The following is a 26,353-nucleotide window of genomic DNA, read 5'->3' on the forward strand; positions in this document are numbered from 1 at the left end:
TATATATATATATATATATATACATATATATATATATATATATATGTATATATATATATATATATATATATATATATATATATATATATATATATATATTTTTTTTTTTTTTTTTCAAACTATTCGCCATTTCCCGCATTAGCGAGGTAGCGTTAAGAACAGAGGACTGGGCCATTGAGGGAATATCCTCACCTGGCCCCCTTCTCTGTTCCTTCTTTTGGAAAAAAAAAAAAAAAATGAGAGGGGAGGATTTCCAGCCCCCCGCTCTCTTCCCTTTTAGTCGCCTTCTACGACACGCAGGGAATACATGGGAAGTATTCTTTCTCCCCTATCCCCAGGGATATATATATATATATATATATATATATATATATATATATATATATATATATATATTTTTTTTTTTTTTTTTTTTTTTTTATACTTTGTCGCTGTCTCCCGCGTTTGCGAGGTAGCGCAAGGAAACAGACGAAAGAAATGGCCCAACCCCCCCCCATACACATGTACATACACACGTCCACACACGCAAATATACATACCTACACAGCTTTCCATGGTTTACCCCAGACGCTTCACATGCCTTGATTCAATCCACTGACAGCACGTCAACCCCTGTATACCACATCGCTCCAATTCACTCTATTCCTTGCCCTCCTTTCACCCTCCTGCATGTTCAGGCCCCGATCACACAAAATCTTTTTCACTCCATCTTTCCACCTCCAATTTGGTGTCCCTCTTCTCCTCGTTCCCTCCACCTCCGACACATATATCCTCTTGGTCAATCTCTCCTCACTCATTCTCTCCATGTGCCCAAACCATTTCAAAACACCCTCTTCTGCTCTCTCAACCACGCTCTTTTTATTTCCACACATCTCTCTTACCCTTACGTTACTTACTCGATCAAACCACCTCACACCACACATTTTCCTCAAACATCTCATTTCCAGCACATCCATCCTCCTGCGCACATCTCTATCCATAGCCCACGCCTCGCAACCATACACCATTGTTGGAACCACTATTCCTTCAAACATACCCATTTTTGCTTTCCGAGATAATGTTCTCGACTTCCACACATTTTTCAAGGCTCCCAAAATTTTCGCCCCCTCCCCCACCCTATGATCCACTTCCGCTTCCATGGTTCCATCCGCTGACAGATCCACTCCCAGATATCTAAAACACTTCACTTCCTCCAGTTTTTCTCCATTCAAACTCACCTCCCAATTGACTTGACCCTCAACCCTACTGTACCTAATAACCTTGCTCTTTTTCACATTTACTCTTAACTTTCTTCTTCCACACACTTTACCAAACTCAGTCACCAGCTTCTGCAGTTTCTCACATGAATCAGCCACCAGCGCTGTATCATCAGCGAACAACAACTGACTCACTTCCCAAGCTCTCTCATCCCCAACAGACTTCATACTTGCCCCTCTTTCCAAAACTCTTGCATTTACCTCCCTAACAACCCCATCCATAAACAAATTAAACAACCATGGAGACATCACACACCCCTGCCGCAAACCTACATTCACTACGAACCAATCACTTTCCTCTCTTCCTACACGTACACACGCCTTACATCCTCGATAAAAACTTTTCACTGCTTCTAACAACTTTCCTCCCACACCATATATTCTTAATACCTTCCACAGAGCATCTCTATCAACTCTATCATATGCCTTCTCCAGATCCATAAATGCTACATACAAATCCATTTGCTTTTCTAAGTATTTCTCACATACATTCTTCAAAGCAAACACCTGATCCACACATCCTCTACCACTTCTGAAACCGCACTGCTCTTCCCCAATCTGATGCTCTGTACATGCCTTCACCCTCTCAATCAATACCCTCCCATATAATTTACCAGGAATACTCAACAAACTTATACCTCTGTAATTTGAGCACTCACTCTTATCCCCTTTGCCTTTGTACAATGGCACTATGCACGCATTCCGCCAATCCTCAGGCACCTCACCATGAGTCATACATACATTAAATAACCTTACCAACCAGTCAACAATACAGTCACCCCCTTTTTTAATAAATTCCACTGCAATACCATCCAAACCTGCTGCCTTGCCGGCTTTCATCTTCCGCAAAGCTTTCACTACCTCTTCTCTGTTTACCAAATCATTTTCCCTAACCCTCTCACTTTGCACACCACCTCGACCAAAACACCCTATATCTGCCACTCTATCATCAAACACATTCAACAAACCTTCAAAATACTCACTCCATCTCCTTCTCACATCACCACTACTTGTTATCACCTCCCCATTTGCGCCCTTCACTGAAGTTCCCATTTGCTCCCTTGTCTTACGCACTTTATTTACCTCCTTCCAGAACATCTTTTTATTCTCCCTAAAATTTAATGATACTCTCTCACCCCAACTCTCATTTGCCCTTTTTTCACCTCTTGCACCTTGGATTTGTATGTAGCATTTATGGATCTGGAGAAGGCATATGATAGAGTTGATAGAGATGCTCTGTGGAAGGTATTAAGAATATATGGTGTGGGAGGAAAGTTGTTAGAAGCAGTGAAAAGTTTTTATCGAGGATGTAAGGCATGTGTACGTGTAGGAAGAGAGGAAAGTAATTGGTTCTCAGTGAATGTAGGTTTGCGGCAGGGGTGTGTGATGTCTCCATGGTTGTTTAATTTGTTTATGGATGGGGTTGTTAGGGAGGTAAATGCAAGAGTTTTGGAAAGAGGGGCAAGTATGAAGTCTGTTGGGGATGAGAGAGCTTGGGAAGTGAGTCATTTGTTGTTCGCTGATGATACAGCGCTGGTGGCTGATTCATGTGAGAAACTGCAGAAGCTGGTGACTGAGTTTGGTAAAGTGTGTGGAAGAAGAAAGTTAAGAGTAAATGTGAATAAGAGCAAGGTTATTAGGTACAGTAGGGTTGAGGGTCAAGTCAATTGGGAGGTGAGTTTGAATGGAGAAAAACTGGAGGAAGTGAAGTGTTTTAGATATCTGGGAGTGGATCTGGCAGCGGATGGAACCTTGGAAGCGGAAGTGGATCATAGGGTGGGGGAGGGGGCGAAAATTCTGGGGGCCTTGAAGAATGTGTGGAAGTCGAGAACATTATCTCGGAAAGCAAAAATGGGTATGTTTGAAGGAATAGTGGTTCCAACAATGTTGTATGGTTGCGAGGCATGGGCTATGGGTAGAGTTGTGCGCAGGAGGATTGATGTGCTGGAAATGAGATGTTTGAGGACAATGTGTGGTGTGAGGTGGTTTGATCGAGTAAGTAACGTAAGGGTAAGATATATATATATATATATATATATATATATATATATATATATATATATATATATATATATATATATATATATATATATATATATATATATATATATATATATATATTCCTATGAGTCCACGGGGAAAGTGAAACACGAAAAGTTCCCAAGTGCACTTTCGTGTAAGAATCACATCATCAGGGGAGACACAAGAGAGAAATATAATGGTCAGTTGATATACATCGAAGAGACGAAGCTAGGACGCCATTTGGTAAACATGTGATTGTCCAAAACATACATGTATGTTTTGTCCAAAACTCAACAAACTTATACCTCTGTAATTTGAGCACTCACTCTTATCCCCTTTGCCTTTGTACAATGGCACTATGCACGCATTTCGCCAATCCTCAGGCACCTCACCATGAGTCATACATACATTAAATAACCTTACCAACCAGTCAATAATACAGTCACCCCCTTTTTTGATAAATTCCACTGCAATACCATCCAAAACTTGCAGCGGATGGAACCATGGAAGCGGAAGTGGATCATAGGGTGGGGGAGGGGGCGAAAATCCTGGGAGCCTTGAAGAATGTGTGGAAGTAGAGAACATTATCTCGGAAAGCAAAAATGGGTATGTTTGAAGGAATAGTGGTTCCAACAACGTTGTATGGTTGCGAGGCGTGGGCTATGGATAGAGTTGTGCGCAGGAGGATGGATGTGCTGGAAATGGGATGTTTGAGGACAATGTGTGGTGTGAGGTGGTTTGATCGAGTAAGTAACGTAAGGGTAAGAGAGATGTGTGGAAATAAAAAGAGCGTGGTTGAGAGAGCAGAAGAGGGTGTTTTGAAATGGTTTGGGCACATTGAGAGAATGAGTGAGGAAAGATTGATCAAGAGGATATATGTGTCGGATTTGGAGGGAACGAGAAGTGGGAGACCAAATTGGAGGTGGAAAGATGGAGTGAAAAAGATTTTGTGTGATCTGGGCCTGAACATGCAAGAGGGTGAAAGGAGGGCAAGGAATAGAGTGAATTGGATCGATGTGGTATACCGGGGTTGACGTGCTGTCAGTGGATTGAATCAGGGCATGTGAAGCGTCTGGGGTAAACCATGGAAAGCTGTGTAGGTATGTATATTTGCGTGTGTGGACGTATGTATATACATGTGTATGGGGATGGGTTGGGCCATTTCTTTCGTCTGTTTCCTTGCGCTACCTTTGTATGTAGCATATATATATATATATATATATATATATATATATATATATATATATATATATATATATATATATATACGCAATTACTCGCCCTGGATCCAACATACAGACACACAGTTCAAAGCCTCAGTCATAAAAAGACGCTTCGCCAAGTAGGACACTGAACTCCAAATCATATTCAAGAGCCGAGTCTCACCTCAGGAGCAAACCTGATAATGCATGAGACTAAGATATTAAGCGATGCATCTGATGACATTGTTGAAATATGAGATACTTGCCTGATAACCTTATAGTTGAATCGATATGATAGTCTTTTTATTTAGTAAAAGAATTGATTTCGTTTGTTCGCCATAGTTTGAATAACCATATGTTAAGTCACGAGAACAGAGTGAACCTTGATATTCATCATTCATCTTAAAGACGGAGTGCAGCACTCCTCCCCAATGAACATGATTTAGCCTACCCCTTCTAACCTGTCAAATTGATTGTATTTCATGAAATGAAAAGAGAGAAAGATCGTAAGGTAGCTACAACTGAAATTTCTATAGATAATCATTTTAAGAATTCATCAATTTTAAAGTCGATTTCTAATGATGTCAAGGGTTCATTCGGTACTAAACACTCTCCAAGTATACAGGCTGTAGTGTACAAGACCCATTTCTGATCCTCCTGTTTTGTGGCAGAGAATCGTGTGAGGCACCCATGCGGCGGTACACTCACCGTAACCTGTGTTATAGGTGTGATCAACAGGAACGCTGCCATTGTCCTGGCGAGGGAACACCCTCTCCCAGTCTCCAAGACCACCCTGTCTGTTGAACCCACATATACTGCGATCCTCGAAGTCACACCCTGGGACGAAAAAGGATACATAATAAGTCATCAGGCAGCTAAGAATCTGTTAATTCTACATTTATACATTATGTTTAGAATTGATATTCTCTTTTGTTTTTGTTTTCGCTTAAATCAATTATCATAGAAAAATAAAAAATTCAACTTTATATTCAAATTTCAAGACAAAAATATATGGAAAGGCGATATACTCTTGAGATATAAAAGTCTTCCCATTAACAACGGCTTTACCAAATGATTGAGATATCCCTGGGGATAGGGGAGAAAGAGTACTTTCCTCGCATTCCTAACGTGTCGTAGAAGGCGACTAAAGGGGACGGGAGCGGGGGGGGCTGGAAATCCTCCCCTCCTTGTACTTTAACGTTCTAAGAGGGGAGACAGAAGAAGGAGTCACGCGGGGACTGTTTATCCTCCTCGAAGGCTCAGATTGGGGTTTCTAAATGTGTGTGGATGTAACCAAGATGAGAAAAAAGGAGAGATAGGTAGTATGTTTGAGGAAAGAAACCTGGATGTTTTGGCTCTGAGTGAAAGGAAGCTCAAGGGTAAAGGGGAAGAGTGGTTTGAGAATGTCTTGGGAGTAAAGTCAGGGGTTAGTGAGAGGACAAGAGCAAGGGAAGGAGTAGCACTACTCCTGAAACAGGGGTGGTGGGAGTATGTGATAGAGTGTAAGGAAGTAAACTAGGTTGATATGGGTAAAACTGAAAGTTGATGGAGAAAGATGGGTGATCATTGGTGCATATGCACCTGGGCATGAGAAGAAAGATCATGAGAGGCAAGTGTTCTGGGAGCAGCTGAGTGAGTGTGTTAGTGGTTTTGATGCACGAGACCGGGTTATAGAGATGGGTGATTTGAATGCAAAGGTGAATAATGTGGCAGTTGAGGGAATAATTGGTATACATGGGGTGTTCAGTGTTGTAAATGGAAATGGTGAAGAGATTGTAGATTTATGTGCTGAAAAAGAACTGGTGATTGGGAATACTTGGTTTAAAAAGAGAGATATACATAAGTATACGTATCTAAGTAGGAGATATGGCCAGAGAGCGTTATTGGATTACGTCTTAATTGATAGGCGCGCAAAAGAGAGACTTTTGGATGTTAATGTGCTGAGAGGTACAACTGGAGGGATGTCTGATCATTATCTTGTGGAGGCGAAGGTGAAGATTTGTAGAGGTATTCAGAAAAGAAGAGAGAATGTTTGGGTGAAGAGACTGGTGAGAGTAAGTGAGCTTGGGAAGGAGACTTGTGTGAGGAAGTACCAGGAGAGACTGAGTACAGAATGGAAAAAGGTGAGAACATAGGACGTAAAGGGAGTGGGGGAGGAATGGGATGCATTTAGGGAAGCAGTGATGGCTTGCGCAAAAGATGCTTGTGGCATGAGAAGCGTGGGAGGTGGGTTGATTAGAAAGGGTAGTGAGTGGTGGACTGAAGAAGTAAGATTATTAGTGAAAGAGAAGAGAGAGGCTTTTGGACGATTTTTGCAGGGAAATGATACAAATGAGTGGGAGATGTATAAAAGAAAGAGGCAGGAGGTTAATAAAAAGATGTTTTGGAAGGAGGTAAATAAAGTGCGTAAGACAAGGGAGCAAATGGGAACTTCAGTGAAGGGGGCTAATGGGGAGGTGATAACTAGTAGTGGTGATGTGAGAAGGAGATGGAGTGAGTATTTTGAAGGCTTGTTGAATGTGTTTGATGATAGAGTGGCAGATATAGGGTGTTTTGGTCGAGGTGGTGTGCAAAGTGAGAGGGTTAGGGATAATGATTTGGTAAACAGAGAAGAGATAATAAAACCGTTGCGGAAGATGAAAGCCGGCAAGGCAGCGGGTTTGGATGGTATTGCAGTGTAATTGATTAAAAAAGGGGGTGACTGTATTGTTGACTGGTTGGTAAGGTTATTTAATGTATGTATGACTCATGGTGAGGTGCCTGAGGATTGGCGGAATGCTTGCATAGTGCCATTGTACAAAGGCAAAGGGGATAAGAGTGAGTGCTCAAATTACAGAGGTATAAGTCTGTTGAGTATTCCTGGTAAATTATATGGGAGGGTATTGATTGAGAGGGTGAAGGCATGTACAGAGCATCAGATTGGAGAAGAGCATTGTGGTTTCAGAAGTGATAGAGGATGTGTAGATCAGGTGTTTGCTTTGAAGAATGTATGTGGGAAATACTTAGAAAAGCAAATGGATTTGTATGTAGCATTTATGGATCTGGAGAAGGCATATGATAGAGTTGATAGAGATGTTCTGTGGAAAGTTCTCAGTGAATGTAGGTTTGCGGCAGGGGTGTGTGATGTCTCCATGGTTGTTTAATTTGTTTATGGATGGGGTTGTTAGGGAGGTGAATGCAAGAGTTTTGGAAAGAGGGGTAAGTATGCAGTCTGTTGTGGATGAGAGAGCTTGGGAAGTGAGTCAGTTGTTGTTCGCTGATGATACAGCGCTCGTGGCTTATTCGGGTGAGAAACTGCAGAAGCTGGTGACTGAGTTTGGTAAAGTGTGTGAAAGAAGAAAGTTGAGAGTAAATGTGAATAAGAGCAAGGTTATTAGGTACAGTAGGGTTGAAGGTTGGGAGGTAAGTTTGAATGGAGAAAAACTGGAGGAAGTAAAGTGTTTTAGATATCTGGGAGTGGATCTGGCAGCGGATGGAACCATGGAAGCGGAAGTGAATCATAGTGTGGGGGAGGGGCGAAAATTCTGGGATCCTTGAAGAGTGTTTGGAAGTCGAGAACATTATCTCGGAAAGCAAAAATGGGTATGTTTGAAGGAATAGTGGTTCCAACAATGTTGTATGGCTGCGAGGCGTAGGCTATGGATAGAGTTGTGCGTAGGAGGGTGAATGTGCTGGAAATGAGATGTTTGAGGAGAATATGTGGTGTGAGGTAGTTTGATCGAGTAAGTAATGTAAGGGTAAGAGAGATGTGTGGAAATAAAAAGAGCGTGGTTGATAGGGCGGAAGAGGGTGTTTTGAAATGGTTTGGGCACATAGAGAGAATGAGTGAGGAAAGATTGACCAAGAGGATATATGTGTCAGAGGTGGAGGGAACGAGGAGAAGTGGGAGACCAAAATGGAGGTGGAAAGATGAAGTGAAAAAGATTCTGAGTGATCGGGGCCTGAACATATATATATATATATATATATATATATATATATATATATATATATATATATATATATATATATATATATATATATATATATATATATATATATATATATATATATAATTACCCAAGACAATCGCATGTTTACCAAGTGCCGTCCTGGCTTTATCTCTTCGATGTGTATCAACTGACTGTCATATTTCTCTCTTGTGTCTGCGCTGATGATGTGATTATTACACGGAAGTGCACTTGGGGTCATACTGTGCTTCAAATTCTCCCGTGGACTCATAGGAATATATATATATATATATATATATATATATATATATATATATATATATATATATATGGGATTGTGTGGACTCCTACGGGAGTGCAATTTCACCTTCATGTATTTATATATATATATATATATATATATATATATATATATATATATATATATATATATATATATATATATATATATATATATATATATATATATATATATATATATATATATATGAAAGAATACTTCTCACGTATTCCCTGCGTGTCGTAGAAGGCGACTAAAAGGGAAGGGAGCGGGGGGGCTGGAAATCCTCCCCTCTCGTTTTTTTTTTAATTTTCCAAAAGAAGGAACAGAGAAGGGGGCCAGGTGAGGGTATTCCCTAAAAGGCCCAGTCCTCTGTTCTTAACGCTACCTCGCTATCGCGGGAAATGGCGAATGGTATAGAAAAAAAAAAAATATATATATCATATAAACCTCCACCAGCCAGGCTATGATCGCCGCCCCTAATAGGGAAAATGACTATTCGAATGCTATGTACTGCAATACCCTTCGTCTCACGTTGATGAGCAACGAGGTCTACACCGGCCATTTCCCATCAGGCTTCATTTGCCTTCATTTTCACTTTTTGCACCTTTCTCTTGACCTCTTGCCTCTTTCTTTTATATATCTCCCAGTCATTTGCACTATTTCCCTACAAAAATCGTCCAAATGCCTTTCTCTTCTCTTTCACTAACAATCTTACTTCTTCATCCCACACTCACCACCCTTTCTAATATGCCCACCTCCCACCTTTCTCATGCCACAGGCATCTCTTGCGCAAGCCATCACTGCTTCCCTAGATACATACCATTCCTCCCCCACTCCCCTTACGTCATTTGCTATCACCTTTTTCCATTCTGCACTCAATCTCTCGTGGGACTTCCCTACACAAATCTCCTTTCCAAGCTCACTTACTCTCACCACTCTCTTCATCCCAACATTCTCTCTTCTTTTCTGAATACCTCTACATATCTTCACCTTCGCCTCCACAAGATAATGATCAGACATCTCTCCAGTTGCACCTCTAAGCACATTAACATTCAAAAGTCTCTCTTTCACGCACCTATCAAATAACGCGTAATCCAATAAAGCTGTTTGGCCATCTCTCCTTCTTACATACGTATACTTATGTATATCTCTCTTTTTAAACCAGGTATTCCCAATCACCACTCTCTCCACCCCAACATTCTCTCTTCTTTTCTGAATACCTCTACATATCTTCACCTTGGCCTCCACAAGATAATGATCAGACATCTCTCTAGTTGCACCTCTAAGCACATTAACATTCAAAAGTCTCTCTTTCACGCACCTATCAAATAACACGTAATCCAATAAAGCTGTTTGACCATCTCTCCTTCTTACATACGTAAACTTATGTATATCTCTCTTTTTAAACCAGGTATTCCCAATCACCAGTCCTTTTACTGCACACAAATCTACAAGCTCTTCACCATTTCTAATTACAACACTGAACACCCCATTTGCACCAATTATTCCCTCAACTGCCACATTACTCACCTTTGCATTTAAATCTATAACCCGGTTTCGTGCATCAAAGCTGCTAACACACTCACTCGGCTGCTCCCAAAACACTTGCCTCTCATGATCTTTCTTTTCATGACCAGGTCCATAGGCACCAATAATCACCCATCTCTCTCCATCCACTTTCAGTTTTACCTATATCAATCTAGAGTTTACTTTTTTTACACTCTATCACATACTGCCACTACTCCTGTTTCAGGAGTAGTGACATTCCATCCTTTGCCCTTGTCCTCTCACCAACCCCTGAATTTACCAAGAAGACATTCCCAAATCACTTTTCCCCTTTACCCTTTAGCTTCATTTAACTAGGAGCTAAAAGATCCAGGTTTCTTTCCTCAAACATACAACCTATCTCTCCTTTTTTCTCATCTTGGTTACATCCACACACATTCAGACACCCCAATCTGAGCCTTCGGGGAGGATGAGCACTCCCTCCATGACGCCTTCTTCTGTTTCCCTTTTTAAAAACTTAAAATACAAGGAGGGAGGGTTTCTAGCCCCCTACCACTCCCGAACCCTTTAGTTGCCTTCTACGACACGCGGGAAATGCACGGGAAGGATTCTTTCTCCCCTATCCCTAGGGATAATTCTAGTCCCCCGCTTCCGTCCCCTTTAGTCGCCTTCTACGACACGCGGGGAATGCGTGTATTCTTTCTTCCCTATCCCCAGGGTTAGGGGAGGATATTCAATGTCTGTATGGTTTATGGTTATGTACCTGAGGATTGGCGGAATGCATGCATATTGCCTCTGTACAAGGAGAAAGGGTGGATGAAGGTGAGTGTTCAAATTACAGAGGTATAAGTTTGTTGAGTATTCCTGGTAAATTATATGGGAGGGTATTGATTGAGAGGGTGAAGGCATGTACAGAGCATCAGATTGGGGAAGAGCAGTGTGGTTTCAGAACTGGTAGAGGATGTGTGGATCAGGTGTTTGCTTTGAAGAATGTATGTGAGAAATACTTAGAAAAGCAAATGGATTTGTATGTAGCATTTATGGATCTGGAGAAGGCATATGATAGAGTTGATAGAGATGCTCTGTGGAAGGTATTAAGAATATATGGTGTGGGAGGAAAGTTGTTAGAAGCAGTGAAAAGTTTTTATCGAGGATGTAAGGCATGTGTACGTGTAGGAAGAGAGGAAAGTGATTGGTTCTCAGTGAATGTAGGTTTGCGGCAGGGGTGTGTGATGTCTCCATGGTTGTTTAATTTGTTTATGGATGGGGTTGTTAGGGAGGTAAATACAAGAGTTTTGGAAAGAGGGGCAAGTATGAAGTCTGTTGGGGATGAGAGAGCTTGGGAAGTGAGTCAGTTGTTGTTCGCTGATGATACAGCGCTGGTGGCTGATTCATGTGAGAAACTGCAGAAGCTGGTGACTGAGTTTGGAAAAGTGTGTGGAAGAAGAAAGTTAAGAGTAAATGTGAATAAGAGCAAGGTTATTAGGTACAGTAGGGTTGAGGGTCAAGTCAATTGGGAGGTGAGTTTGAATGGAGAAAAACTGGAGGAAGTGAAGTGTTTTAGATATCTGGGAGTGGATCTGGCAGCGGATGGAACCATGGAAGCGGAAGTGGATCATAGGGTGGGGGAGGGGGCGAAAATCCTGGGGGCCTTGAAGAATGTGTGGAAGTCGAGAACATTATCTCGGAAAGCAAAAATGGGTATGTTTGAAGGAATAGTGGTTCCAACAATGTTGTATGGTTGCGAGGCGTGGGCTATGGATAGAGTGGTGCGCAGGAGGATGGATGTGCTGGAAATGAGATGTTTGAGGACAATGTGTGGTGTGAGGTGGTTTGATCGAGTGAGTAACGTAGGGGTAAGAGAGATGTGTGGAAATAAAAAGAGCGTGGTTGAGAGAGCAGAAGAGGGTGTTTTGAAGTGGTTTGGGCACATGGAGAGGATGAGTGAGGAAAGATTGACCAAGAGGATATATGTGTCGGAGGTGGAGGGAACAAGGAGAAGAGGGAGACCAAATTGGAGGTGGAAAGATGGAGTGAAAAAGATTTTGTGTGATCGGGGCCTGAACATGCAGGAGGGTGAAAGGAGGGCAAGGAATAGAGTGAATTGGAGCGATGTGGTATACCGGGGTTGACGTGCTGTCAGTGGATTGAAGCAAGGCATGTGAAGCGTCTGGGGTAAACCATGGAAAGCTGTGTAGGTATGTATATTTGCGTGTGTGGACGTATGTATATACATGTGTATGGGGGGGGGGGTGGGGCCATTTCTTTCGTCTGTTTCCTTGCGCTACCTCGCAAACGCGGGAGACAGCGACAAAGTATAATAATAATAATAATAAGTTTGTTGAGTATTTCTGGGAAATCATATGGGAAAGTACTGATTGAAAGGGTGAAGGCATGTACAGAGCATCAGATTGGGGAAGAGCAATGTGGTTTCAGAAGTGGTAGAGGTTGTGTGGATCAGATGTTTGCTTTGAAGAATGTATGTGAGAAATAGAAAAACAAATGGATTTGTATGTAGTATTTATGGATCTGGAGAAGGTATATGATGTTGATAGAGATGCTCTGTGGAAGGTATTGCGAATATATGGTGTGGGAGGCAAATTGCCTGAAGCAGTGAATAGTTTTTATCGAGGATGTAAGGCATGTGTACGAATAGGAAGAGTGGAAAGTGATTGGTTTTCAGTGAATGTCGGTTTGCGGCAGGGGTGCGTGATGTCACCATGGTTGTTTAATTTGTTTATGGATGGGATTGTCAGGGAGATGAATGCAAGAGTTTTGGAAAGAGGGGCAAGTATGCAGTCTGTTGTAGATGAGAGGGCTTGGGAAGTGACAGTTGTTGTTCGCTGATGATACAGCGCTACTGGCTGGTTCGGGTTAGAAACTGCAGAAGCTGGTGACTAAGTTTGGTAAAGTGTGTGAAAGAAGAAAGTTAAGAGTAAATGTGAATAAGAGGAAGGTTATTAGGTACAGTAGGGTTGGGGGACAAGTCAATTGAGAGGGTAAGTATGAATGGAGAAAAACTGAAGGAAGTGAAGTGTTTTAGATATCTGGGAGTGGATTTGGCAACGGATGGAACCATGGAAGCGGGAGTGAGTCACAAGGTGGGGGAGGGAGCGAAAGCTCTGGGAGCGTTAAAAAATGTGTGAAAGGCGAGAACATTATCTCGGAAAGCAAAAATGGATATGTTTGAAGAAATAGTGGTTCCAACAATGTTATATGGTTGCGAGGCGTGGGCTATAGTCAGGTTTGTGTGAAGGAGGGTGGATTTGTTGGAAATGAGATATTTGAGGCTAATATGTGGTGTGAGGTGGTTTGATCGAGTAAGTAATGAAAGGGTAAGAGAGATGTGTGGTGATAAAAAGAACGTGGTTGAGAGAACAGAAGAGGGTGTTTTGAAATGGTTTGGTCACATGGAGAGAATGAGTGAGGAAAGATTGACAAAGAGGATATGTGTGTCAGAGGTGGAGGGAACGAGAAGTGGGAGACCAAATTGGAGGTGGAGAGATGGAGTGAAAAAGATTTTGAGCGATCGGAGTCGAACATACATGAGGGTGAAAGTCGTGTACTTATACAATTTCAGCTTTTACAAGGGATTGTGTAAACACAGCCGCAGAGTTTTCTGGAGAGTTTTTTTTTTTATCAAGATATCCTTTATAGAATGGCCCATCATAGGGTGGGGGAGGGGGCGAAAATTCTGGGAGCCTTGAAGAGTGTGTGGAAGTCGAGAACATTATCTCGGAAAGCAAAAATGGGTATGTTTGAAGGAATAGTGGTTCCAACAATGTTGTATGGTTGCGAGGCGTGGGCTATGGATAGAGTTGTGCGCAGGAGGATGGATGTGCTGGAAATGAGATGTTTGAGGACAATGTGTGGTGTGAGGTGGTTTGATCGAGTAAGTAACGTAAGGGTAAGAGAGATGTGTGGAAATAAAAAGAGCGTGGTTGAGAGAGCAGAAGAGGGTGTTTTGAAATGGTTTGGGCACATGGAGAGAATGAGTGAGGAAAGATTGACCAAGAGGATATATGTGTCGGAGGTGGAGGGAACGAGGAGAAGAGGGAGACCAAATTGGAGGTGGAAAGATGGAGTGAAAAAGATTTTGTGTGATCGGGGCCTGAACATGCAGGAGGGTGAAAGGAGGGCAAGGAATAGAGTGAATTGGAGCGGTGTAGGTATACCGGGGTTGACGTGCTGTCAGTGGATTGAATCAAGGCATGTGAAGCGTCTGGGGTAAACCATGGAAAGCTGTGTAGGTATGTATATTTGCGTGTGTGGACGTATGTATATACATGTGTATGGGGGTGGGTTGGGCCATTTCTTTCGTCTGTTTCCTTGCGCTACCTCGCAAACGCGGGAGACAGCGACAAAGAAAAAAAAAATCCTTTATAGTACTGTTATTGATGAACATAACATTTACTTTAAAGAATTGAAGCAACCTGGGAAGAAATGTAAAGTTATCACAAAAGGGAGAACTAAAAAAATCTATGTTTATTGCTACATATGTATGGACTTATCAAAACACATAAGCCAAACTTTCCAGCAAGACACATAGTGACTTCAAGGGGCTCCATCACATATAAGTTATCAAAATGGCTAATTTATTAAGTCCACTAGTTGGTATGATATCTAATACTAATAACATGAACTATGTAGATTTGGTTAACAAGCTTGATTAATCCACGATGATTTTGATTTTAGACTGGTAAGTTTTGATATCTTATCTTTGTTTACAAAAGTTCTAGTTTGTGACCTCTTACTATATTTGGTTGATGTCTTGGCTAATGTTATTTTGTCTGTTTCAAATTCTGTTTTAAGGTATGTAGATGATGTACTTTGTGTTTGGCCAACAAACAAAAATTCAGAAAATCTTTCCCTTTACTTAACACTTTAGTACCTTCTATCAAATCAACTATAAAGAATATCTTAATCAGAAACTCCCCAGAAAGTTCTGCAGGTTACAACTTAGGAGTACCATGTAGAAATTGTGATGTTTTATATTGGGCAGACTGGTAAGGATCTTTCTATCAATCTTAAGCAACATAGATATAATATAAGAAGAGGACTAGATTCAAATGCCTTGTTTAATCATGTTAAAAATTATGAGCAATGTATTGACTGGAGTAATGTCATCTCAGTTATTAACTCTTGTACCACGAGAAATATAATTGAATCTTCGATTATTATATACAAAAAGAACTGTAACACTTATATTGGTGAGGGTCTATACAAACTGGATAGCTTTGTTGTTTATAAACATTGTAAACAACGCATGTTGCCAGACTTAAACGCACCCGACCTCCATTTGCCTTCATTTGGGTAGTCACTTGTTTACCAAATGGCGTCCTAGCTACGTCTCTTCCTTGTAAATCAACTGATTGTTATATTTCTTTTTTGTATCTCCCCTGACGATATTTCTATTACACGAAAGTGCACTTGGGACCTTATCGTTTCAATTCCGAGTGGACTCATGGGCGGATGTTATTTCCTATGTAGCAGGGTAGCGACAGGAATGGTTGAAGGCAAGCAAGTATGAATATGCATATGTGTATATATGTACATGTCCATGTATGAGTATGTACGTATACGTTGATATGTATATGTACATGTATGGGCGTTTTTGTATATATATATATGTGTATGTGAGAGGATGGGCCATTCTTCGTCTGTTTCCCGGCGCTACCTCGCTGACGCGGGAAACACCCATTAAGTATGATAGATAAATATACATGTATATATACATTTCTTTTTCCATACATACTCGCCCTTTCCCGCGTTAGCAAGGTAGCGCCAGGAACAGAGGACTGAACCTTAGAGAGAATATCTCACTTGGCCCTCTTCTCTGTTCCTTCTTTTGGATGGTATTGCGGTGGAATTCATTAAAAAAGGGGGTGACTGTATTGTTGACTGGTTGGTAAGGTTATTTGATGTATGTATGACTCATGGTGAGGTGCCTGAGGATTGGCGGAATGCGTGCATAGTGCCATTGTACAAAGGCAAAGGGGATAAGAGTGAGTGCTCAAATTACAGAGGTATAAGTTTGTTGAGTATTCCTGGTAAATTATATGGGAGGGTATTGATTGAGAGGGTGAAGGCATGTACAGAGCATCAGATTGGGGAAGAGCAGTGTGGTTTCAGAAGTGGTAGAGGATGTGTGGATCAGGTGTTTGCTTTGAAGAATGTATGTGAGAAATACTTAGAAAAGCAAATGGATTTGTATGTATAACCTAACCACCCTCTATCTATTCCATCCACTGCCTAATCCACTCCCAGATATCTAAAACATTTAATTTCCTCCAGTTTTTCTCCATTCAAACTTACCTCCTAACTGACTTCTCCCTCAACCCTACTGTACCTAATAACCTTGCTCTTATTCACATTTACTCTCAGCTTTCTTCTTTCACACACTTTACCAAACTCAGTCACCAGCCTCTGCAGTTTCTCACCCAAATCAGCTAACAGCGCTGTATCATCAGCAAACAACAACTGACTCACTTTCCAAGCTCTCTTATCCACAACAGATTGCATACTTGCCCCTGTCTCCAAAATCCTTGCATTCACCTCCCTAACAACCCCATCCATAAACAAATTAAACAACCATGGAGACATCACGCACCCCTGCCGCAAACCGCCCACTTTCTCTTATACATATCCCATGACAGCTAGAGACTGAGTGTGAACGAATGTGGCCTTCTTTGTCTGTTTTCCTGGCGCTACCTCGCAGACGCAAGGGGTAGCGATCTTGTTTTGTGTGGGGAGGTGTAGCGCCAGGAATGGATGAAGGCAAGCAAGTATGAATATGCACATGTGTATATATATGTATATATCTGTGTACGTGTATATGTATGTATATATGAATATGTGCGAGTATGGGCGTTTATGTATATATATGTGCATATGACTGGATGGATTGTTCTTCGTTTGTTTCCTAGTGCTACCTCGCTGAAAGGGGCATACTGGGAAATGGTAATAGGCAGTGATGAGGTGAGGAGGAGATGGAACGTTTATTTTGAAGGACTGTTGAACGTGTTTGATGACAGGGTGGCAGATATAGAGTGTTTGGATCCAGGTGATACGCGAGGTGAGAGTCATGAAGAGTTTTTGGTGAAGAGGGATGAGATGGTGAAAACCTTATTTTGTATGAAATGTGGCAAGGATGACTGGAATTTGAAAACTTCCTCCAGAATCTTTAGTTGATTCAAGGAACCTGATTCCCTACTTTATGAATGGTAATGGAGCCCTTGACGCTACTCTGTCAACGTACATAACCAACCACTGTTTACTCACAATTTTTGTCGGGTTCAACTGTGGGAAGAATCATGTCGCACGACTCCGTCAACAGCAGGAGGTCGTCGATGCCCACAGTTCCGAGCTGCAAGTTGTCTGTGATTTCCCCCACGAACGTTACCTGCAACATACAGAGCCGTAAAGCCAACGCTAGATCTTTCCTGCACTGGAGTGCTGAATGCCTTTTTCACCCCGGTTTTGTTTTGGTCGCGTTCATCAAATTAATCGTAAGGATACACTTTACTGGACTTCATTTCGTTTGTAATATTGCCTTCCTTTATAAGAGAGAATGAGGGATGCTGGCATACGTACTCCCTCCACGCGTAGGTTTGGAACACTGACTTACAGACAGAACAGATGAACAGTGTCAGGCATATCATCCACTCTCAACACAGACGGGATGAATTAGTCTCTTCCTTTAAAGAATAAAAAGAAATCCTGCTCAACTTATTTTTTTTTAACCTAAATATAGAAGCTAATCCTGTACTACATACCTGTTTCTTGAACATAAGTCGAGAAACAAATCCTTTATCACTTGGTGTTTCCTGAACCTATAATCAGTGCGTTGATTTGGAACATTAGAATACCATTGTAATAATCTGCAAAAATCCCTCCCTATACTGTACCTTGGTGGATCCATCCACAGGTACGTTGATAGCTGCAGGAATCCAGATATACCCTTGCGCCTGGCTCCTAGTCCAAACCGCCTCCTCCGATGCGTTCTTCAGACTAATGGATTACAACATTTGTACTAAGAAAATGCATACAGCAATGATAGAATATATTCATTCCCACATATATAAAACTGGAGTGGACAGGGGTTCAGTGATAGTGAGTTACTCTCAAATAAATGGTTTATATGATTATTGTCTGTTTTCATCAAAAAACGGTCACAGTATTAGAAAATGGTTCAGAAATTAGTTACGTTGACTTATAACGGAAACTAGATTCAAGAACAGCCTCGTGAGAGGCATGACAAATTTGATTGTGAAAACTTTCATGCTGAATATATGATCTACACAGTTTATCTCACAGGAACCGCGGTAAAGAGACATGAAGGATGATAACTCCAGCAAGAGAGCTGGGTGAAGATTTCTTACGGAAAATAGTGACAGTGAAAGTAGTGTCAATGAAAGTAGTAACAGTGAAGGTAGTGGCAGTAAAAGCGAGTGGAAAATTTGCAATAATTATGAGTTTGTGGAACATGGATATGCTGCTTACATGAGCACCACAGATATGCGACCGAGGTTGAAGCTTTCTATCATGTACCAGAAGGTGAGGCAACAAGGCCCGTTCTGTGCGCTCATCTGCGGCATCCTGGCGGAAGCTATCTCCCCAGCGAGGCCGTCCACAGTCAGGCTGTACAGGTCTGGGGTTGGTGCAGGAGGAAAAGCAAGATCTGAGTATTTACAATTGTATTCCCGAAGATTCAAAGGTTTGATCTCAAACAAAATGAGTGCTATGAACAACGAAAGATAAACCAAGTGAAGGATCAATACTGCTTAAGCTATTTTCTAGGCATATTGTGGGGATATGTGTTGACGCGAGATTGGGATCAAGAGATAAAAACATTTGATTATGACTTTATTTATAAAATTTGGTTCATTTTTTGTTCCCGTAATACAGCTTGCCAGTCAGTACCAATGTGGTTAATCGGTAAATGAAAAAAAGCCAAATATCTTGAATTCTAGTGATCTGCATCACTAATGAATTTAGAAGCCACAACATGCAACAAGATGTATTCATGAAGAAAAGTTAAACAATTAGTGTGAAATTATGATGATCAAACCCAACCTAATCTTAATGGACGTAACGAGAGAACTGAAACCACAAATAACCAAAAACATAAGGAATTTCGATACTATTTTGCGCGCGCACACACACACACTCACATACACACGCATATATACACAGATATATATATATATATATATATATATATATATATATATATATATATATATATATATATATATATATATATATATATATTTTATTTGCTTTGTCGCTGTCTCCCGCGTTAGCAAGGTAGCGCAAGGAAACAGACAAAAGAATGGCCCAACCCACCCACATACACATGTATATACATACACGTTCACACACGCAAATATACATACCTATACATCTCAATGTACACATATATATACACACACATACATTCCTATGAGTCCACGGGGAAAATGAAACACGAAAAGTTCCCTTTTCGTGTTTCATTTTCCCCGTGGACTCATAGGAATATCTTGATCACGCGCAAAAAATTGTGATCCTTTCCAACACACATACATATACATATATACACATGTACATAATACATACTGTCTGCCTTTATTTATTCCCATCGCCACCTCGCCACACATGGAATAATAACCCCCTCCCCCCGCATGTTTGCGAGGTAGCGCTAGGAAAAGACAACAAAGGCCACATTCGTTCACACTCAGTCTCTAGCTTTCATGTAATAATGCCCGAAACCACAGCTCCCTTTCCACATCCAGGCCCCACAGAACTTTCCATGGTTTACCCCAGACGCTTCACATGCCCTGGTTCAATCCATTGAGCACGTCGACCCCGGTATACCACATCGTTCCAGTTCACTCTATTCCTTGAACGCCTTTCACCCTCCTGCATGTTCAGGCCCCGATCACTCAAAATCTTTTTCACTCCATCTTTCCACCTCCAATTTGGTCTCCCACTTCTCCTCGTTCCCTCCACCTCCGACACATATATCCTCTTGGTCAATCTTTCCTCACTCATTCTCTCCATGTGACCAAACCATTTCAAAACACCCTCTTCTGCTCTTTCAACCACACTCTTTTTATTTCCACACATCTCTCTTACCCTTACATTACTTACTCGATCAAACCACCTCACACCACATATTGTCCTCAAACATCTCATTTCCAGCACATCCACCCTCCTGCGCACAATTCTATCTATAGCCCACGCCTCGCAACCATATAACATTGTTGGAACCACTATTCCTTCAGACATACCCATTTTTGCTTTCTGAGATAATGTTCTCGAATTCCAAACATTCTTCAAGGCTCCCAGAATTTTTGCCCCCTCCCCCACCCTATGATTCACTTCCGCTTCCATGGTTCCATCCGCTGCCAAATTCTCTCCCAGATATCTAAAACTCTTCGCTTCCTCCAGTTTTCACCATTCAAACTTACCTCCCAATTGACTTGACCCTCAATGCTATTGTACCTAATAACCTTGAGTATTTCGAAGGACTCTTAAATATGTTTGATGACAGAGTGGCAAACGTAGAGTGTTTTGATTGAGGTGGTGTGCGAAATGAGAAATCTTCGAAAATGAGTTGGTTAAGAGATGAGAGGTGATGAAAACCTTGCGGAGGATAAAATGTGGCGAGGCGGCGGGAGTGGATGGTAATGCAGTTGAATTTCTTAAGAAACTGGGGATGACTGTGTAGTTGATTGGTTAATAACGATATTCAGCGTATGTATGGATCATTGTGAAGTGCCTGAGGATTGATGAAATGCCTGAATAGTGCCGTTTGATAAAGGTAATTTTATAAAGGTGAGTTGTTTGAACTGCAGAGGTATAAGTTTATTAAGTAACTCTTATGGGGGATGCTGCTTTAGAGGGTGAAGACATGTACAGAGCATCAGACTGGAGAGCAGCAATGTGGATTCAGAAGTGGTCGAGGATGTGTGGAGCAGGCGTTTGCTTTAAAGAGTATGTGAGAAGTTATTAGAAAAACAGTATATGTGTATATGTGTGTGTCTGTGTGTGTATATATGTGTGTACGTTCGGATGTGTGGGTGTGTATGTTTGCGTGTGTGGACGTGTGTGCGTCTGTGTGTGTATATATGTGTGTACGTTCGGATGTGTGGGTGTGTATGTTTGCGTGTGTGGACGTGTGTGTGTGTGTGCATGTGTGTGGGGGTGGGTTGGGCCATTTCTTTCGTCTGTTTCCTTGCGCTACCTCGCAGGCGCGGGAGACAGCGACAAAGCAAAATAAATAAATATGAATATATATATGTATATATATATATATATATATATATATATATATATATATATATATATATATATATATATATATATATATATATATATATATATATATATGGATGTGCTGGAAATGAGATGTTTGAGGACAATGTGTGGTGTGAGGTGGTTTGATCGAGTAAGTAACGTAAGGGTAAGAGAGATGTGTGGAAATAAAAAGAGCGTGGTTGAGAGAGCAGAAGAGGGTGTTTTGAAATGGTTTGGGCACATGGAGAGAATGAGTTTGGAAAGATTGACCAAGAGGATATATGTGTCGGAGGTGGAGGGAACGAGGAGAAGTGGGAGACCAAATTGGAGGTGGAAAGATGGAGTGAAAAAGATTTTGTGTGATCGGAGCCTGAACATGCAGAAGGGTGAAAGAAGGGCAAGGAATAGAGTGAATTGGATCGATTTGGTATACCGAGGTTGACGTGCTGTCAGTGGATTAAAACAGGGCATGTGAAGCGTCTGGGGTAAACCATGGAAAGCTGTGTAGGTATGTATATTTGCGTGTGTGGACGTATGTATATACATGTGTATGGGGGTGGGTTGGGCCATTTCTTTCGTCTGTTTCCTTGCGCTACCTCGCAAACGCGGGAGACAGCGACAAAGCAAAAAAAGAAAAAAAAGTATATATATATATATATATATATATATATATATATATATATATATGAGAGAGAAAAAATATCTGTACCATTGTTGTGATTTGTTGAATTTCCCAAGTAGGTCCTTGTCCATTCAGCGCTGTACCCCGTCAGCTGCAGACCACATAGGTCCTCACTGAAGTCACAGTTCCATAGGCTGGGCACAGCTGTGGTCACCATGCTCACAGAAGCATCAGGCTTCCTTTTACACTTGTATTGTCTCCCGAAAGTGATGTCGTCCAGGGCGATCTTTGAGTTACTGGAAGTTCTCGTCCCTCGGATGTGCAACTGAGAGGAGGCGGAGAGCTTTTTTATACGGGATCAGGAAGACAATCATTAATATGACAGGCAACTTGCTTTATACAGATCTTCATAAACAGTTCATAGAATTCATTTTCTTTTTGAAAACGAAACTCTGTATGTAGACGAAACAGCGTTGGAACAAAGTTCAGCAATAGGAAAGCTAGGTCATGAGAGCTGCATCGTCCTAGTCTTCCTGTGTGATAGGGAAAGAGACAGGACAGAGGATGTGAAACATGAATTCTACTTACGTCGCTTCAACAGCTCTAAACAACGTTTGCATAACAGAATACAGGAATGGAAAGGCAAGATATGTCTTGGTTGGAAAGCTATCCATTTCCAGGAAGAAGCAAGATTTAATCAGTGATCAAAAATAAAATCCTATTTTAGTCATAACATTATCTGCTATGCTGGAGACACTGTTGGAAAGAATAGATCAGTGAACACACACAATGAACCAACGTTAAAATGTTCTCTTTTGGGAAGGGGATAAGGCAAGGGTGGGTGGACAATTAAAAAGAAAACCATCACTTTCAACACTGTGTAAAACGAACAGGAGTCAAGACGGCCTAAGGGAAGATCTCTCATTGCTAACTCTTTGGACACGCGTACCTGATACGCGACGACGTCAAGGATGAATTGGCTGGCATTGACGCGGACCTGTCCCTTCCTCCAGCCACCGTTAGGATTTGGACCCTCCCGCCACAGAAGGGTCTCGCTGTTACCGTCCGAAACCACAGCACTGATACTCACTTCGTCATTTGGGCCACCCTACCAGAGGCACAGGGGATAACTTCCTCAAATCTAGTTAAAAGGTGCTTCATTTGGCTTATTTTCACCTTAAGTGAAGAACGATTTTTTATTTTTTGTGAGAAAATAAGTGCTGGTAAATCAAGTAAAAACCTTGCTAAGGCCTATGGAGTGAATACTCTCTCTCTCTCTCTCTCTCTCTCTCTCTCTCTCTCTCTCTCTCTCTCTCTCTCTCTCTCTCTCTCTCTCTCTCTCTCTCTCTCTCTCTCTCTCTCTCTCTCTCTCTCTCTCTCTCTCTCTCTCTCTCTCTCTCTCTCTCTCTCTCTCTCTCTCTCTCTCTCTCTCTCTCTCTCTCTCTCTCTCTCTCTCTCTCTCTCTCTCTCTCTCTCTCTCTCTCTCTCTCTCTCTCTCTCTCTCTCTCTCCTCTCTCTCTCTCCTCTCTCTCTCTCTCTCTCTCTCTCTCTCTCTCTCTCTCTCTCTCTCTCTCTCTCTCTCTCTCTCTCTCTCTCTCTCTCTCTCTCTCTCTCTCTCTCTCCTCTCTCTCTCTCTCTCTCTCTCTCTCTCTCTCTCTCTCTCTCTCTCTCTCTCTCTCTCTCTCCTCTCTCTCTCTCTCTCCTCTCTCTCTCTCTCTCTCTCTCTCTCTCTCTCTCTCTCTCTCTCTCTCTCTCTCTCTCTCTCTCTCTCTCTCTCTCTCTCTCTCTCTCTCTCTCTCTCTCTCTCTCTCTCTCTCTCTCTCTCTCTCTCTCTCTCTCTCTCTCTCTCTCTCTCTCTCTCTCTCTCTCTCTCTCTCTCTCTCTCTCTCTCTCTCTCTCTCTCTCTCTCTCTCTCTCTCTCTCTCTCTCTCTCTCTCTCTCTCTCTCTCTCTCTCTCTCTCTCTCTCTCTCTCTCTCTCTCTCTCTCTCTCTCTCTCTCTCTCTCTCTCTCTCTCTCTCTCTCTCTCTCTCTCTCTCTCTCTCTCTCTCTCTCTCTCTCTCTCTCTCTCTCTCTCTCTCTCTCTCTCTCTCTCTCTCTCTCTCTCTCTCTCTCTCTCTCTCTCTCTCTCTCTCTCTCTCTCTCTCTCTCTCTCTCTCTCTCTCTCTCTCTCTCTCTCTCTCTCTCTCTCTCTCTCTCTCTCTCTCTCTCTCTCTCTCTCTCTCTCTCTCTCTCTCTCTCTCTCTCTCTCTCTCTCTCTCTCTCTCTCTCTCTCTCTCTCTCTCTCTCTCTCTCTCTCTCTCTCTCTCTCTCACCTGTATGATGTACCAGAAGGAGAAGCAGAAGTCACTGTGGTGCTCATGAACAAGGAGCTGACTGATGAGAGTGGCCGTTCCATTCGCCCCGTCATAACCATCAACGTACAAGAACTTCCCTGTAATAACATGTTCATTCTGTTCATAAGGTCAAAAACCTTAAAAGAAAAAGAAACACAATGAAGAAATGGATCAAGAAATATTACTGGCTAAAGAATATTACGTCGAGACAGAAGGCTAGAGTGTCAAGCTGGTTTGCATGTGGCCGTCTGGATGGGTTTGGGAAGCCACCGGCCAGGTATAGGTTAAGGAGAGAGATCTATACAGAGGATATTATGCTTCAACTCGAACAAAATTTACCCGACGAATCTTCGTTATGGTCTGCGTGAGGAGCGTCACCATTAATGCTGTCATCACCAGAGCCTAGTTTCCAGTTGATATGGTTGGTGGTGTTCTGCGCGAGGCGAAGGTTCTGCCATCCACAGGTCCCCCGCTTGAAGGTGCACGTACCTGTCAGGATCACAGACGCCTAGATAACATAAGCATATCATATCCGGAACACTGTATAGTTCATGCTTTTGGTCTACTATTGATTGTATCATTACAGAAACTTTTGCCTTAAATATTTTTTTTTTTTATTATACTTTGTCGCTGTCTCCCGCGTTTGCGAGGTAGCGCAAGGAAACAGACGAAAGAAATGGCCCAACCCACCCCCATACACATGTATATACATACGTCCACACACGCAAATATACATACCTACACAGCTTTCCATGGTTTACCCCAGACGCTTCACATGCCTTGATTCAATCCACTGACAGCACGTCAACCCCGGTATACCACATCGCTCCAATTCACTCTATTCCTTGCCCTCCTTTCACCCTCCTGCATGTTCAGGCCCCGATCACACAAAATCTTTTTCACTCCATCTTTCCACCTCCAATTTGGTCTCCCTCTTCTCCTCGTTCCCTCCACCTCCGACACATATATCATTTTGGTCAATCTTTCCTCACTCATTCTCTCCATGTGCCCAAACCACTTCAAAACACCCTCTTCTGCTCTCTCAACCACGCTCTTTTTATTTCCACACATCTCTCTTACCCTTACGTTACTTACTCGATCAAACCACCTCACACCACACATTGTCCTCAAACATCTCATTTCCAGCACATCCATCCTCCTGCGTACAACTCTATCCATAGCCCACGCCTCGCAACCATACAACATTGTTGGAACCACTATTCCTTCAAACATACCCATTTTTGCTTTCCGAGATGATGTTCTCGACTTCCACACATTCTTCAAGGCCCCCAGAATTTTCGCCCCCTCCCCCACCCTATGATCCACTTCCGCTTCCATGGTTCCATCCGCTGCCAGATCCACTCCCAGATATCTAAAACACTTCACTTCCTCCAGTTTTTCTCCATTCAAACTCACCTCCCAATTGACTTGACCCTCAACCCTACTGTACCTAATAACCTTGCTCTTATTCACATTTACTCTTAACTTTCTTCTTCCACACACTTTACCAAACTCAGTCACCAGCTTCTGCAGTTTCTCACATGAATCAGCCACCAGCGCTGTATCATCAGCGAACAACAACTGACTCACTTCCCAAGCTCTCTCATCCCCAACAGACTTCATACTTGCCCCTCTTTCCAAAACTCTTGCATTTACCTCCCTAACAACCCCATCCATAAACAAATTAAACAACCATGGAGACATCACACACCCCTGCCGCAAACCTACATTCACTGAGAACCAATCACTTTCCTCTCTTCCTACACGTACACATGCCTTACATCCTCGATAAAAACTTTTCACTGCTTCTAACAACTTTCCTCCCACACCATATATTCTTAATACCTTCCACAGAGCATCTCTATCAACTCTATCATATGCCTTCTCCAGATCCATAA

The 26,353-nt window shown here is 42.0% G+C and overlaps 1 protein-coding gene across 1 annotated transcript in view; it reads right to left on the bottom strand.

Annotated features, from left to right (window-relative positions):
• LOC139750161 (MAM and LDL-receptor class A domain-containing protein 1-like) overlaps positions 1-26,353 on the bottom strand; it is a 212,290-nt gene that overhangs the window by 173,374 nt on the left and 12,563 nt on the right. The window contains exons 6-13 of the mRNA XM_071664505.1: positions 24,795-24,944; positions 24,435-24,553; positions 23,071-23,229; positions 22,209-22,446; positions 18,722-18,869; positions 18,127-18,229; positions 17,501-17,621; positions 5,189-5,317 (exon numbers count right to left, since the gene is read on the bottom strand). Coding sequence (XP_071520606.1) covers positions 5,189-5,317; positions 17,501-17,621; positions 18,127-18,229; positions 18,722-18,869; positions 22,209-22,446; positions 23,071-23,229; positions 24,435-24,553; positions 24,795-24,944 — 1,167 coding nt within the window. The remainder of the gene's footprint in view (positions 1-5,188; positions 5,318-17,500; positions 17,622-18,126; positions 18,230-18,721; positions 18,870-22,208; positions 22,447-23,070; positions 23,230-24,434; positions 24,554-24,794; positions 24,945-26,353) is intronic.

Source organism: Panulirus ornatus, chromosome 9 (assembly GCF_036320965.1).
Source record: "Panulirus ornatus isolate Po-2019 chromosome 9, ASM3632096v1, whole genome shotgun sequence".
In the NCBI taxonomy this organism is placed as follows: Eukaryota; Metazoa; Arthropoda; class Malacostraca; order Decapoda; family Palinuridae; genus Panulirus; species Panulirus ornatus.